The sequence below is a fragment of the Plasmodium malariae genome (genome assembly GCF_900090045.1).
Source record: "Plasmodium malariae genome assembly, chromosome: 13".
In the NCBI taxonomy this organism is placed as follows: Eukaryota; Apicomplexa; class Aconoidasida; order Haemosporida; family Plasmodiidae; genus Plasmodium; species Plasmodium malariae.
The window spans coordinates 2359752-2377422 of record NC_041787.1 but is presented as its reverse complement, the minus strand read 5'-3'; the positions used below and the strand labels follow the sequence as shown (position 1 = coordinate 2377422).

The 17671-nt window shown below is 20.4% G+C and overlaps 3 protein-coding genes across 3 annotated transcripts; all 3 read right to left on the bottom strand.

Moving 5' to 3' along the window:
* Positions 1-4792: 4792 nt before the first annotated feature.
* Positions 4793-5524, bottom strand: PmUG01_13056800 (Plasmodium exported protein, unknown function; the record flags this gene model as incomplete). Its single annotated transcript, XM_029007574.1, has 2 exons — positions 4793-5209; positions 5330-5524. 2 exons carry the CDS (start codon positions 5522-5524, stop codon positions 4793-4795), a joined length of 612 nt encoding a protein of 203 aa, XP_028863950.1.
* Positions 5525-8932: 3408 nt separating this feature from the next.
* Positions 8933-9641, bottom strand: PmUG01_13056700 (Plasmodium exported protein, unknown function; the record flags this gene model as incomplete). Its single annotated transcript, XM_029007573.1, has 2 exons — positions 8933-9406; positions 9528-9641. 2 exons carry the CDS (start codon positions 9639-9641, stop codon positions 8933-8935), a joined length of 588 nt encoding a protein of 195 aa, XP_028863949.1.
* A 3402-nt stretch (positions 9642-13043) lies between these two features.
* Positions 13044-13787, bottom strand: PmUG01_13056600 (Plasmodium exported protein, unknown function; the record flags this gene model as incomplete). The annotated part of the gene is made up of 1 exon (XM_029007572.1): positions 13044-13787. One exon carries the CDS (start codon positions 13785-13787, stop codon positions 13044-13046), a length of 744 nt encoding a protein of 247 aa, XP_028863948.1.
* Between the last annotated feature and the right edge of the window lie 3884 nt (positions 13788-17671).

The window sequence follows — 17671 nt, the reverse complement described above, 5'->3', positions numbered from 1 at the left end:
CCAAATTACCTATAAAAAAATGTTCATAAAACATTCAAAACAAAAACATAATTTTTGTTTTGCATTGTTTATTGCTAATTTTTATAATAAAATATAAGAAAATAATTGAACAAATATATACATATAGTAATATATTCTATCAATATCAATTTCAAATATCCTACTAAAAAATAACTAATTCAATAAAAAAACCTTATAATCTTCAAATTTTAAAAACTTTGCATAGCTTACAAATTTTTAAAAATTTACTGAAAAATTGATTCAAAAAATAAAAAAAAATACTTTTATTAATAATTTGCTTAAAAATTGATCCACAAATTCTTTCAAATTTTTTCAATTATTTTTTTAAAAATTTTTCAAAATTTTTTTTCATATTTTTGCATTTGAGAAAAAAAAATGAACTAGTTACGCCCAGATTACCTACGGGATCAAAAATCCCCAACGTTATATGTTTATTTGTATTATGTTTTTTTTTAATCTCTTTATCATAAAAACGTGAAATATTTTATTATATTAAAAACTACAATAACTAGCTATATACATATAGTTATTAAAATGGTACAAAATACGCACGAAAAATAATGGCTATATAAAATAAAAAAAAAATTGGCAGCACACCTGGCGTCCAAATTTATAATAACACCAGTGAACAAAAATGTATACAAAAATAATGAAAAATGAATACGTAAAAAAAGGTATTACTTCATTGAGGAATAAATAACGTACTTAAAGCACAAATTTTAAACAAAATACAAGAGCACTCAAAAAAACCAAAAAAATATTATGCTACAAAAAAATAAAAATTATTCGACTACAAGGAAAAAAGTTAAAATAAAATGATAATAAAAGTAAAAAAATACTAAAGTAAGATAAGCTGTGTATCTGCTAATATGTATTCTTTGTTTAAGTTTAAAACACTATATTTCTGTTGTATACTTTATGTCATATCACGTTCAATCTTCATTTACAAAATAGCTACATACAAAAAAAAAAAAAAAAAAAAAAGCTACTTATAAAATAAATGTACAATGTTAAAATTATTGCTTTTTATTAAAACTTTTTTTCTTTGTACGCGGATCACCTCATAATATACAAAAAAAAATTATTCTCTCTTTATATTTCTGATAATATAAATGAAATTGTTAAAAATACAAGAAATAAAAACTTTAAATATATATAATTACTACTATATTATAAAAAATAATTGATAAGAGCAATAATTCATATATTATTATTAATACATATTGTTTTAATACAGAATAACTGCAATTGTGGTGGTTATTCCATTCATTACTCGTTATTTAAAATGCCGCTCTTATATAAGTACATATATAATAAAAAGTAAAAAAAACAATTAAAAAATTAAATAAATATTTTATAAATTATTTATTTAAAACATAAATTTAATAAATTATTATACAAGCATAATATAAATTTTATGAAAACCAATTTTATCGTTACAATTAAGAATTATCTCTTATTCACTTCTACATCTCTCAAATTAAGTTATAAATAATCATTTACATAATAAACTATATATTTCATTATATAATAATATTAAATAATAAGTAATATTTATAACAAAAAATGAAAATTAAACTATAAGAGGGATAATAAAAGGATACGAAAAAAAAGAGAATGGAGAGATACTTGTATCAAAATCTGTATACAGAGGAATACGGAGAAAACAGATAATATGGAGATTATCAGGAAACATACTAAACGTCGCAGAATTCTGTATCCTATTTAATCGTTTACTAATACAAAACAAAATTATAAATTACATGAATTTTATCTAATTATTTAAAGTATAATATTGGCAATGACAAAATTGCTTTATCTAAATGTTAACACAATACTGAGAATGACAGTTATATTAAAGAATTCGTGGATTGCATGATGTGGCACAAATAAAAATATGAAAAAAATAATTAAATTTATTATTTTGTATTGAATGGTGTTCATAAGGATTATAAATACAAATTATTAAAAATAAAGTATAAAAATGTAAATTGCTTTATATTCATTATCTGTTTATGAAATAACTCAAATATATATCTTCATTTGCTAAGATAGTAATTTGGAAATTCTCCATTAAACAATACATATACACACTATTTAATTATGTAATTCAGTATGGATCTTCTATTGATATAGAAATAAAACGAGAAGATCATGCCTATTCCCGAATAAATATAATAATATTTGATTATGTTTAGTTCTTGATATTTTACAAACTTTTTTTAATTTGTACTAAATTAGAACAAATAACATATAAAAACATGAATGTTATACGGAAGAATTCGTTTTATTTTTTTTTATTAATTACTCATAATTCTTCAAATAAATACTTTATTTACCTAATTTTTTTTTTTTATTTATATGTTAGTTTACTTTATAGTTGTCCTTGCTGTATTATCATTTTCAAAAGCAAGCACAAAAAAAAAAAAAATAACTTATTCGATGAAATATATAGGAAGAAGAAACTTATTAATCATTAGAACTTGCAAATGAACTTCTAATAAAGATAATTCGAGAATCCTATAAAATATACGTTTCGAAGCAGTTTGAAGAAAATTATATTAAAATAACTTGTAATGTATTCTGCACCAACATCATGAGTATTAATATATATAAAAATAGAGATGTATTTATACTTTTATTGAGTAATAAAATGAAAAAAAAAGTAGAAAATAGAAAATATAATATATATATTAAAATTTTGTAAAACTCATCTAAAAAAATATTGAAAATATAATTCAAAGCCGATAAAATGATGTGTTCTCCTCTCACAGAAGAGATTTCGTAAAAAGTACAAATTTCTTTTAAATCCTAAAATAATAATTTTAAAAAAATTAATTTAAAAAATAAGAAAATATAGCTGAAGCTGATTATTTTACATCACAGTATGTAACTATATATATCGCATGCATAATAACAAGGAATAAAGTTATATACTTAATACAATACAATTAAATAGATATAGTTTGCAAAAAAAAATAATGTGTCCTTTGACATTTCAGATTACACTAATAATATATTAATATATAATTGAATAATTAAAAAAAAAAAAAAAAAAATCTGTAATAACTAGAATTCTAAGAAAACATAAAATATAATCATTCACTCATTTTCTAAGAAATTCTTATAATGTATATTATGAAAATGATAAATATTCAATAATAATAGAAAAGGAATTTCTTTTTCATTAAAACTATATACCATATGATCGAGAGCATATCAGTTAAATGTATTAAATTCACGCATGCAACTACCACAAATGTACATATATACATACATACTGCTAAATTAAAATGACACTTAAGGGAAATCCTTATTTCACTTAAAGACACAAAAAAACTTAGTAAAAAATTTATGTAACGTTTATAAATAATTATATAAAAAAGTATGCTTAAGTAATTACTAATATTTGAATTAATCAGTTGAATTATTATTGATATTCTACATGAAAAAAAAATAAATTCTTATAAAGAAAGTATAATAAGATTACATAAACAGAATATATAATTAGAAAAAATATTTCAGAAACATACTTAATAGTAAACAGAATTAAAACATTTTGTAAGTCCTACATCGTAGTTATTACAACAACATTCAATGATTCCGGAAAATTAAGAGCTGTATATAAAAAATTACCTTAATTGTCACTTTTTAACAATCTATCTTTCATAGCATATATATATATATATATATACATATATGTATCATAAAAATAAAGAATTTTGCAAACATAAAAAAATTCCTTTTTTGAAATATATATATCATTGTTAAATTATGATTCATTATAATATTATAACATATGCATTGTTTATAAATACGTTTTAATTAAATAAGTTTCTTTTATATATATCAGTTAACAACTGTCCATTTATGTATATTCAAATAATTAATCATTACAAAAATATAAGTAGATAATTTTAATAATAAAAAATATAATGTTTAAAAATATAAATAAATTATATGTTAATATACATATTATTTTAATAATAATATGTATACATGAAAATATAAACTTAAAATTGATTAAAAAATGTTTCTATTTAAAACAATAAAAATTTTTATAAACTTTAACCTAAAAAATAAAATAAAATAAAATAATAGTAATATAAGGCTTAAGTTCATGTATGATAATTATATTATATTTAAGTGGAGTTTAAATAATCAATATATATATATATTCATTCATATGTGAATCTTTAGTCTTCCACTTTATTTTTCTTGTAAAAATATTTGATTATGTGTACCCTATAGCAATTAGAGTATTTTATATGGTAAACGTACTAATTTATATCTTTATCATTTTCATTTGTTTCAAAATTCACTTTAGAAAAAGCATGTGTACAAATTTTCATCATATGCACTCTATTGCTCAAATAAAATAAATATATATTTATTTATTACGTTTTTATTTCATTACTTCTTTACTACACCACGTCTATATTCTTTCTTATTCTATTATTTTCGCAAAAGTGATTCTATACGTCATTTTCAATACTCTCATTTTATGTTTCTACTATTCATCGAACATTTTCTTGCATGTAATTATCATTTCTTTTTCAAAATTTGCAATTGCATTTCTACTTTCATTAATAACATCTACAAATTCTGTCAATGTAAATGATTTCATATCAAGAAGGGCAAAAAAACGCATATTATAAAAAGTTTCATGCTCTTTTTTTCTTTTTAAAATCACATTTAAACAATTTTCCCATTTAATATTCATAGATTCCTTTTTTACTTTATACTTATCTTTTATACTTTCCAAATGTATTTATAAATTATAAAGCATATTCGCAAACTTATCTGCCTCAATAGTGCGCACTTGCAACCATATAATATTCATGTCAGGCAAACTTGGAACTTCTTCTAAATTATGAATTAACGAATATAATTCTTCTTCAGTTAATTGTATTTTTTCTTCATAACATTTTTTTCGCAATAAATCAATGTCAATATTACTTAATTGTTGTTGTAAAACATTTTCCACATTTATTCCAAATTCATTCTCATTATATTTCTTTTCAAAATTATTGGTTCCACATGAATTTGAAACTACTGAATTGGTATCTGTTCTATTATTACTTAGATTATAACTCCCATTTTTCCTTAACTCACATAAATTCCTTAAAAAATATCTGCTTCTTATGTGTGCTTGTGTAACCTTAATTTTCTCAAATATATATATATTCTATATGAAAAATTATAAAATCACATTTAAAATAATATATTAAACGGTTTATTCACTTAAAATATAATATAAAAATAGTAAAAAACAATGTCTTATTTCAAAAAATATATTTCAACTTACTAGTAACAATATACAAGTAATGGAAACAAAACCTACAACAGAACAAAAGCTAGGCATAAAGTTTAAATAAATTCTTTTGCGAACATTTTTCTCATTCACAATAAATGAATGCATATGCAAATGCATAACTTTTGCTATATAAGTAACAAAATGAGTTCCATTTAAAGTATAAATGAATTCCTTACAAATACCCATTCTGAACTATTTATATTTGTAAATTAAAAAAAGAAATTATTTTCTTCATAAGAAAAGTATTCTTATTTTATATACCCACGTTCTTTATATTAAGGGGAAAAATGTTATAGTCAATCCATGGTTCGAACATTTAAAAAAGAAAAAAAATTAAATCCAATAAAATACAATACATTAAGAATTATTAAAATGTTTTATCATCATTGAATAAAAAAATATTTTAAATAATTAGCGAAATATGTTTTCCCTTTAAAATGTTCAGTAAAAGAATATAGTACTTATATTTTTATATAACCTTAAAAATGGTCCACATTTGGGGGTTATTTCACATTATGTGTCTTTTTTAATAGCCTTTTTTTTTTTTTTAGTATGTTTATTCCTAATTTTTTTTTAAAATAAGATTTAAAAAAAAATCACACAAATCTAGCAACATAAAAAATAAGTTATATTCTGAATATTTTTATAATCCGCGATTGTTACATGTAAAACGTTTTCTTTATTTAATTTTCTCAGTTGCTAATTCTCTCATTAAGATTTTAAACATAAATTATAAAATTATTTTTAATTTAAATGTACTTAATACGTTTAAATTTTCATCATGAAAAATGACGAAAACGCAATTAGTGAAATTACAATAATAAACTTCTTTTTTTTTTTTTTTTTAGATAAAACAGTTTCTTAGTTTTTTAAAATTTATTCCACTAAAGATAATATTTCGTTAAAAAATCCTTTTTTAATCACGTATATTTATCTACCTATTTTTTCTTTTACATTAAATTTCATTACGATGTGTTTCATTTTTACGAAAATGTTTTCTTTTGCCTATGTACACAATTAATTTTAAAATTGAAAATAGTGTAAATGAAAAGTAAAATAAAATGTTCGTTCTTTTTTAAAAAATTATATAATAAATTGTACTTTAAATAGGACACACTGTAATACAAATTCTTCGTAAAATAGGTGTAAATCTTATTTAATTGAGGAAATATTGTATATTACCTAAGATTGCGATATGTCATATGGCACATATAATAAAATACATACATATGGATCACCTGGTGCCAAATATATTCCCAAATTACAAGTTAAAATTTTTTTTAAAAGAAAATATATTTGCTAAGATAATATTTTTCTTATTCCCCAAAAGCTTTTTAGCATATTTAATTTTATTTCTTGTTCTTTTTAGAATTTTTCTTTCTATATATTATCATTATTTTCTGTTTCTCATTTAAATTTAAAGTTATTTACTGTGGTAAAAAAAATATATTATGAGGGTGTAAAACATACATAATTTTTTTTTATCATTTTTTGCTTATTTTTTACACTAAAAAAATATTACACGAATATATAAATTTAGTACATGTAACTCACAAATTATATTTTTACATGTATTAGATTTTATAAAATATATTAATATATTAAAGTTTGTTAAGCAAAATTGGTGATTGAGACTGCTTAACCATTCACTTAAATTTTCTCTGCATTATTGTTTGTATATTTGTTGTTCACTATATTTACATATAAAACATAAATTTTGCTAAATAAAATATATATATAAAAAAAAAAAAGAGGGAAAGTAAAAAATTAATCAGAATTATGTAAGAAGAGAATTTATATAATTCAAATAATTCAATAAAGTTAATTGTGTTATTAGGAATATAATAAGATGGAAGATAGATATGTGTATATATTACACTTTAACAAAATCAAGTTTATTTTATGACGTTTTCTATTAATTATTATTATTCATAATAATTTTAAATAACGTAATTAATTTATTACATATATATTTTATTCATTTTATAGTATATTAAGCTAGTGAAACTTAAAAAAAAAAAACATATTGTTGAACATGATAATATATGTTTTCATAACAAAAATGTTTTATTTTTTATGTATGTTCTTTATTCATGAATGACTTACTTTTTAATTATCTTTCTTTTGTGTTTTATATAAATAAAATGCAGTACAATAAAATAGAAAAATTCACATTTAAAAAAAAAAATTCATAAAATAAAAATTTACCGTACAATTCCTTTTTTTTTGAGAATCATTTATATGCATAAGGATAGTAAATTTCTTCCTTAGTAATTGCCTTCTGCATAAACTTTTTTTTTTTAAATTGTTAAACATATTTTCACACACAAATAGGTGATTATATTAACAGATGCACTGTGTGAAATATTATAAAAAATAAATAATTATATATATATTTACATATGTATGCATGTGACAGAAGTTGAAATTTTTTCTGCATTTATAGTATTTAAAAGAATATTCTTTTATTCGATAGGAAAGAAAAGAATATATAAAAAGCTGAATTAACGTGTGTGAACATTTTTTATTTAATAATCTATTAACTTAGTGTTTTTAAGATAAGAATACTGTAATATATTTACTAATGTAACTTATTAGTAAATCATGTTCCCTTTAGGATAGTATCCACAGTGAGTATTAATTCCATACATAACAATGAATAATCTCCATTATTTTAAATTAAATGTCTTAAACAAAATATTAAAACAGCACGCACAAGGAGGTGGCAATATTTATATATGTATATATACATATATATATTACTCATTTATTGTAAATTATTTAAGTACTTGGAATATTTAATTTTAAACTATTTAAAGCGATAAAAGGGTTTTTCTAATATCTATTTTTGCAATATTTTTAAGGTCAAAATTGACATAACTCACATCTTGTGTTTTTCTAATATCTATTTTTGCAATATTTTTAAAGTCAAAATTGACATAACTCACATTTTGTGTTTTTCTAATATCTATTTTTGCAATATTTTTAAAGTCAAAATTGACATAACTCACATCTTGAATTTTTAATTAGAAACATGTTCATATAAGAATTATAATACCTTTCTCATTAAAAACCTTTGATAATAATATATTTATTTTTAATTAAACAAAAGTGAAAAAATTTTATTCAAAAAAAAAAAAAAAAAAAAAAATCCATTATAACAAATTAAAATAAATTTGTTCATTTAAACAGAAAAACATAATATAGTTAATTCCATATTACGAAATAAAAATCACATATTAAATATAGTATTACTTATATACATATGCAATTATACATATAGAAAAATACTTAAAAATAAGTATACTAAAATAATAAAAGCTAATACACATTTAAGCATTACTAAATAATAAACAAAACAAAAGAAAAACCAAATATATTTTATAAAACTATTATTCCAATTCATTTTATAAGTTAAATGAACAAATTAAATGACATGTGAACAATTTATAAATAACACTCTGAGTATATATATAATTACTTTTTAATAAGAAAACTTTTACCCATATTATGTTTTACTCCTTATGTTGATAAATAATTTGGTCTATATTATATGCTATAATACTATTTTTGTATGTTCTTTTTTAATGAAAATCAATTTAAACCACTTTTATTCTTATTTGTAGATGTATTACTTTTTGTAATGAATTGATAAACATATTTTAAAAATGCCCCTACATAAAGCATTGTTATTCCAATTGCCTTTTCTGGTTCATCAAAAATTAATTTCACAAAGAAAGAAGGTGTAATAGAATCTTTATTTTTTTTTGAGTTGTTAATTTCAGTTTTAGAGGGATTAACATTTTTTGTTTTACCATTATTGAGTTTCATTCCTTCTAACTCTTTTTTTTCAGTAGATGTATTTACGTGTTCAGCAGCTAATATAATACCATTGTTTGTCTTATTCTCGCATTTACTTTCACCTTCTTTAGTGCGTAATAAAGTTTCACACTTTCTATTATGTTCCAATTCGTAGTCTTCTTTAAGTTTACTTAATATTCTCTTATTTCTTTGGTATAATGGTTTTCCTTCGTTCATTTCACTATTCCCATATATTTTAACATTGTGCTAAGTATGTTTATAAAAAAATGAATATTTTTATATATTTGAAGAAACTATAATATTACATAAAAAAAATATAAAAAGATAAAAAATGTTTAAATTTTTAAAACTATTCATAATATCGTACATTATCAGTAAGGCCTTGCAGTATTAAAATTATTATGGTAAAGACTGAAATTTTAATAAGATAATAGAGCATGTTCTTTTTGCCTCCTAGCTGCCTGTACTTTTGTGTTTCCATTTTTTAAGTAATATTAAAAGGCTCTTCATTCATAATTTATATATTACTCCCTTTCCTTTTAGCACTATGCTGCTTCGCACAAATATATATATTATAATAATATATTTTTTGTTGTTTTATCTTATTAATATTACAAGCTAATTTTTTAAAATTAAAAGTCTTATGGATGTTCTTATAATAATAAACATGCAAAAGTACATCAAAAACATAGAAATTATTTTTATCATATTTTTATTTATATTTTTAGTTAGATATAAACATAAGTACTTTTTCAATGTAATTCATAAATTATATAAATGAAATAAAAAATAATTGTTATATAGAGAAATTAGATATTCACCATTCACCAATAATAATAAAAAACATTTTCTCTAACATTATACGCTCAGAACAGAAATAAATTATGAAAACATATATATTTGGAAGCTATTGAAGCCGTAAATGATATTTAAATAAAGTAATATACCTAAAATTAACCTAAAAAAATAATTTAAATCTTATATAAATACAATATTATATTGTAATACCTAAAATAATAGCTATATATATTATTAATAATAATTTCACCATGAATACTAAAAAATTCTATATGTTAATTATAAAATATATTATACTTATTTAAAGCGAATTCACTCAATAAAATCAGCATTGTTAATATGTCGTCACATAAAAATTATATATATATATATATATACTTCTGTATAATATGATCATTTTTGCCTGTACCAATTGGCAGGTTCATGTTTTATGGCGTAAAATATCTTTTCTTAAAAATTAAAAGTTTTCATTTAGTTGTAATAATAAGTTACTATAATTTAGTTGTAATAATAAGTTACTATATAGTAAACACTTCCATAGTTTAATAATACTCGTAGTACACTACGATGAATAAACAAAAAATGATTTGGTTTAAATATTATTAAGTTATATTAATGACAAACATTGATATATTTATATAAGTAGATTACCCATAAAATAATCAAAAATCTTTTTTTCGTTTTCCTTTTTTTTTTTTTTTACAAAATAGAACTGAAAAAAAGTCAAATTTTTTTATATATACGAAATAAACAAAGATGAGTATTAAAAGTACTTGCTCAAAAAATGTACAATAATCTATAAAACGTTATAGAAGTGAAACTATTCTATTATAATTTTTCTATACAAATTAAAATTTTAATTGCACAACAGAAGAAAAATTAATGACGAATATCATTAAATTTTTGAAGTATAATAAAATGTATAATTATATATTTTCTTCCATCACTGAGTTTTCTCTATAAATTTATTTCTTCTTAAAAGAATTAAATATGGTTGTATCTTGTATTCATTCATCAATTCATTTACACAATTTATAGCATTTTAAAACATAAATGTTTAAGTTAAGCATAAAAATAATTTGATTTCGTATAATTTCTATAAACCTCAATTATATTCATAATTGTATTTTTTATATATCCCAAAAAAAAAATTTTCAATACAATTTTTTTAGTGAATTATATAATTTAAGGAAGATATATACTTGTTCAAAATTATTTGTAAAAAAAAAAAAAAAAAAAAAACATACTTTGTTCAACTGAAATACATTTTTCTTTACAAAAAATATTCTTGCTTACATATTTTTTCATTGTATAAAAAATTTCGTGTTCAAAAAAAAAAAAAAAAAATTTTATATAATTCATTTATGACACCTTTTTATATACATAATTGTATTTACTCGTGATTAACTGACATGTAATGTGCTAACTTCTTTTTTTTTTTTTTTTTTTTTTTTAATGCGTTTCAAATAACCTTGATTTATAAGAGACACTGTACCACATAAACTTTGCATATTTTAAACCCAAAGATTATGAATTTTTATACACCTTTAAAATGTGCCACAGGAATTATTCATAGTAATTTTAAAAGCATACAACTCAGTTTTTTTGGTTATTATTGATTTAACTATGTAAATATAAAAAAGTTTTAAAGGGATCAAATACCAGTGTATATTTAATTTTAACACTTTTTCGTATTCAAAATAATTTGAACTTTTTTTTTTTTCATTAATCATTATATATTTTATTTGCATTTCAAGGAAGTACAAAATTTTTGATGATGTTCTTTACTCCAAAATTTTAAGTTTCATTCGCATTTTTCCGGTGTATATATATATCTACTTTTTTTTTTTGGAAAATCTTAGAGAAATTAAATATTTTGTGTAACTGTGTTTCCATAAATGCAAAATTAAAACACTACTTTATGTATATTATTCAGACATTGTAATAATTAAAAATAATATGCATGTGTGAAATAGAAATACCTAAAACAATTCTCCATGAGTAACCAATTTAACAATATTTTAATTACTCAAATTGGAAAAGGTTCTCAAAAAAAATTATAATGCAAAGTTAAAATTTTCTTTAAACATTTATATTAGCTTCTTAAAAATCTAAGACAGAAAATGATTATGATATATACGTAAAAACTGGAGTTTTGGTTTTAAATCTTTATGAGGTACTTAAGTAATCTACATTAATTAGAACATAACTAAGATTAATTAATATATCTGTAAATACATTAACATGGTGAAATATGAATAATAAATATATATAACAAGGCAACACAAAATACTGTAATAAATTAATTCTATATAAATACAATATCGATCTCTAAAAAAAAATGTACATACTTAATATTTTTGTCTAAAATAATATTTATATTAATTGCATTACTATAGTTTTTATTATTTTGTTCTTATTTATACTATATTATATTTTGTTCCTTCTCAAAATGCTCTTATGTTACTTTTGTGATATTTAAATATATGAGTATTTATTTAGTGCTAATTATTTTATTTTTTTTTTTTATAGTAAGATGCTGTATAATATTAAAATGATATATATTTATTGGATTTCTTTTATTTCCGCATCCTTTTTTGTAAAATATTTCGCTAATCTTTACTACAGAAAGTAACAAGTACAATTCTTATAATATATTAACATTTTAATCGCAGGCTTTATTCACAAAAACAAATTAAAAAGCGTTATTTATAAGTATATAAAGTAAATAATATTACTGATCACTTTTATTACAGTATGATTTTGTTTTCCATTATGTTAAAATACTCTGTTATTGGTGTAATACTTATTTTTTATGTCTCTATATTTTTAACATAAACAATTTGACAAATAACTACTATAAAATAATTGGTTGCTATATATATAGTAAACTCCGGATATGAAAGGCCTCTAAGATTTTTTAATTTTATATAATACTAAATATCATTCTCGTTACATGTTATATTACAAATATAAGCGTAAAACGTATTAAAAAGGTACAAATGTTCATATATGTATATATATATATATATACTTTTTTTTTTTTTTTCTGAATAAATATAAATAATGAAGTTGATTAACTTTTTCAGGAATTATTTGCTAGTGAATATCTTTCAAAATGCCATTGCAAAAGGTCTAGTATCCTAGCTCTAATTCGAAGTGCTATAAGAGATAACGCGTCATCGCTTATTAAAATATTACTGTCAGTCAATTTTGAATTATGTAATAAACGTATAACGGGTAAATTATTTAACATATGATTTCTTATATCTTCATGTGATTCTCTTAATATACAATCTAAAACTTGCATTGTTGTATCAAATTCCAACCTTAACCCTTCATATACTTTCAAAATTTTATCTTGATTTAATGGTTTATTTAAGAACACCTCTTCAACTTGTTGCTTCAATCTTTTTGTCATATTATCTATTCTGAATTGGGGATAACTTGGCATTTCAATGCTAACACGTTGTCTCACTTTTTCCGTAAGCATTTCTTCAGAATAGATAATGCTTTGAGTTCTATTTATATGATTAATGATATAAGTTACGATATCACCAAGAATTAATAATTCTACATAAAGTATATGATAAATTCTTATTGATTCATCCACTGTAAAAGAACAATCAAACGAACGTTTTGTCGGTAACCTTAGTCTACTGCCTTCAGCAAGATTTCTTTCATTGGGGTGCAAAAGATTATGTTTACTTTTATAAACTAAATCATAAGAAAATATTCTAAATAAAATGAAATTGTATAAAATTATTTTTGATAAAATGATTAAAAAAAAAAAGCTAACGATATTGCACATCATAATAATTTTCATCATGCAATAAAACAAGTATAAATGATGTAATTTGTTTCTTTTTTTTTCTTTGTGAACCACAGTGAAGGAAAAAAATTATATATGGTGTAAAAGCATAAACTAAACATTTTTACCAATATTTCTAAAAATACTGATATAAAACACATGTAATATGTGGTTGGGGGAACTAGCATATTTCTTTCCAATCTTTTATTTTCCCTTAAGTTAGTAAAAATTGTTTTTAACCTTTTAATTTAAACATTAAAAAAAAATAATTTATGACTCTTTCGAGAGTAACATTTAAGTTTTCTTAAAATCATAGGCTCACTTATTTCTTTTATGTTACATGAAAAACACATTATTCTACATGTCCTAGCATCTTATATATAATTTTATCTTTAAAATGACCAATTATTCATATAACGTTTGCACATAAAGCAGTTAAACACACTGGATATTGAAAAAAATGGTTAACACAGTAATTAAAAATGAAAAAAACAATGTTCCTGAATATAACATTAACAGAAGAAACAACAGCAGCAACAACAATGAGAGTAACAACAACAACAATAATGACAATAACAGTAGCAGTAACAACAGAAGTAACAAAAATAACTTAATAAGGTGCGAAATTAGCTTTAATTATGCACTTTTGAAGTAAACGAGATAAAAAAAAAAAAAAATTATAAGCTATATAAGCATTCGTGAAAATACAATTACTTATATTAATACATCCAAAATAATCACAAAAATATTGAGGAGAACACATATGAAAAAAATATTCATTCTTATTTTAAAATATTATATATTTATATAAAAATTCATTCTTATTTTAAAATATTATATATTTATATAAAAATTACAAAGATGACAAAAAGACTTTTATTAAGAAAGTTTTCTTGTTTGTGTTTAAAAGTCCCCTATAATGAATAAGCCAATTTACATCAACTTATAATCATTTTTTTTTTACATGTTTACATGAGTTTTTAAGACCACTAATACTTTTTAAAAATAGTCAAATGAAATGTAGTGATATGAATTATTACTATGTGTTTTATATTTTTTTTTTTTTGTAATATTTTTCACCACTAATTTTTCTAGCAAATACAAAATAAGTATATTATGTAATATTGAAAAAAAGAGCTTATTTTTCTTCTTCGTTATTGTTTTATAATTTAATTAAATTAGACTTATTCATTAAATTCTTTTTAAGCTTATAATTTTATTACTTCAACGTACTTTTGAAAATGTGTCTTTAAAATTATACCAAAAAAAAAAACTGTCTAAATTTATACATTTTAGTAAATTATATCATTTTATAATGCATATAAAACAAATAATAAAATAGTACACTATGTTGTGGTTACACAAATTAAATGATATTTTATTAACAGTAAAAATCATTACCACGTCTATGAAAAAATGAAATAAGGCTATTCTTAAATTTTCAGTCAGCTTAGTTTCTCCTTTATAAATTTTTAAAAGAACTTCGTTTATTCATTGGAATTTTGAAAATAAAGTATCACTTGTACATATTTCTGTTATAACACGCGAAACTCAATAAATTTAAGGAATAAAATATAATGCATTTACATAAAAAATACATATATTATACATATATATATATATACACATATGTGTAATAAATAATTCCATAGGGTAAATTACTTTATTTTAGTTCTACATTATTAAATAAGACCATACAAAATAAGTTTTTATATATTAAAATACATAACAGCAAAAATAAAATATAAACAGCTCAACGAATTACACATTATAGCTTCAAAAGCACTAACAGAAATTCCCAAAAAAAAAAAATAGTAAAAGTCATCAAAATAAATAGCAGCGTAATGAATGAAAAAACAAACTATAAATAGCTAAAAGTTTGTAAGTTTAAATTTCTAAACACTACATTTTTATGTTTTACTACATAAATGTTTAAAAAAAAAAATATGTAAATATAAACCATTTTACCTTTTTAAAAAGAAAAAAGGAAGTTATATTTTTGGAAATATCGAAGTGTTCAATACAAGTGGTGTATGTTCATTTAGTATTGTTTTTTTTTTAATTGATTCCATATTTTACACTTTTCTATTTTAAATTGCTTATTCTATCTATGAATGCAATTACAAATTTTGTAAATTTTTTCTTCGATTTATAAATACATTTAAAAGAGAGATATGCCTTTTTCTTTTCGTAAAACCTTTAACAACACTAATTTAAAAGTATTTAACCAGACCTTTTTAACTATTTACAAAAAAAAATTTTTGCATCTTTATACGTATAAAGAAAATTGATGCGTAACTTTTCACAGTACAGTTTTATTTTCCATTTATTAATAAGAAACATAAAGCTATAATTAAGCCTGATGTAAACCTATTTACAATGATCAAAAATTTGTTTTCTTCTTCAATGGACTCTATGCTAAGTCATAGCTAAAAAAATGTATATATATCACAAAAAAGGGGTAAGAAAATTGCATAACTATTATTTAAGTACGCTTTTCCAGTGTAAAAGAGAACTAAATTATTATGGAGTAAACAGAATTATACAAAAGTCCCATGAGTTTTATTATAATATATGAGTGTATGTATACAAATATATATTATATACATATCCATTTATTATATTTTAGAGAAAATATTTATTATCTTAGAATGTAAAATTCCATATAATATCGTAGTTTTATTCTTAACAAAAAAGATCAAATTTTTTTCATTTTAAACAATTCATTTTTAAAAATGAAAAAATGCATGTTACAAATACAAATTGGAAAATGTATTGCTTATATAATTTTTTTGATTACAAAAAGAACCCTTAAGCAAATAATTATGATACCAAATGCAATTTTAACGAAAAAACAAGAATATCACGAATTTTATAACCTTTTAATGTTTTATTAATGTTAACAAATTTTTAATAACACTGAATTTCTACTTAATTACCTTATAATAAATTTACCCAAAAAACAATTTATTAAAAATATTACCTTATTTAGTTTTATTTATTCAACACATATATACATATGTATATATATACAAAAATTATATTATTATTATATTTAAAAAGCTATGAAATACTTCTTTGCAAAACGCACATGAAAAAACACATAGTCTGCTTTTTTCATTGATAATATTAACTATATAAATATGTAGTATGCCCTAGGTATACCTAAATTATGTAAAAATGTTGCCATAATTTATTCATTATTATGCAACCGTTATAATAAGATTAAAAATATGCATCATAAATATCATATTATTTTAAATAAAAAATTGAAAATATGTTTAGAAAAAAAGGATTCATTTCATTGTTCTAATTTACTCTTTTTTAATATCACAATTTAAATTTTTTTAAAAGGTCTTCTTATTTTTCCTAAACTTCAAAAAAATAAAAAAAATCTAACTGTACTCGTAATTTTATAGATACTAAAAAATGAATATATTCATTGTGTACAAAATGCTTTAATGGTATATGCCAATACATTCAGAAAAAGCTATGTTAAAAAAGGCCTTCTAAAATTAATAATAAAACATAACGGTTGAAAAAACAATATACATAAAAAAAACTCAAATTACTACTAAACATTTATATTAATATATACACGTAATAACATATTTACATATATTAACATGCTAATAGATTTATATTTTTTTTAAAGTAAAATGTGAAATAATTCATTATTTGTCCTCCCCTAATTTCCTTTTTGAGTACAATTGGATAAAACCAAAATATACTTAATTTAACGTTTTCCCATATCATAATCTTTTTTTTATTATTTAACAAATAATATTATGCTGTATTTAATTTATCAAGAAAAATAATCACTAAATTATAATAAATAGTAAGAAAGATAATACATATATATATATAAGATTAATTCTTCAAAATATTATGTATATATATAT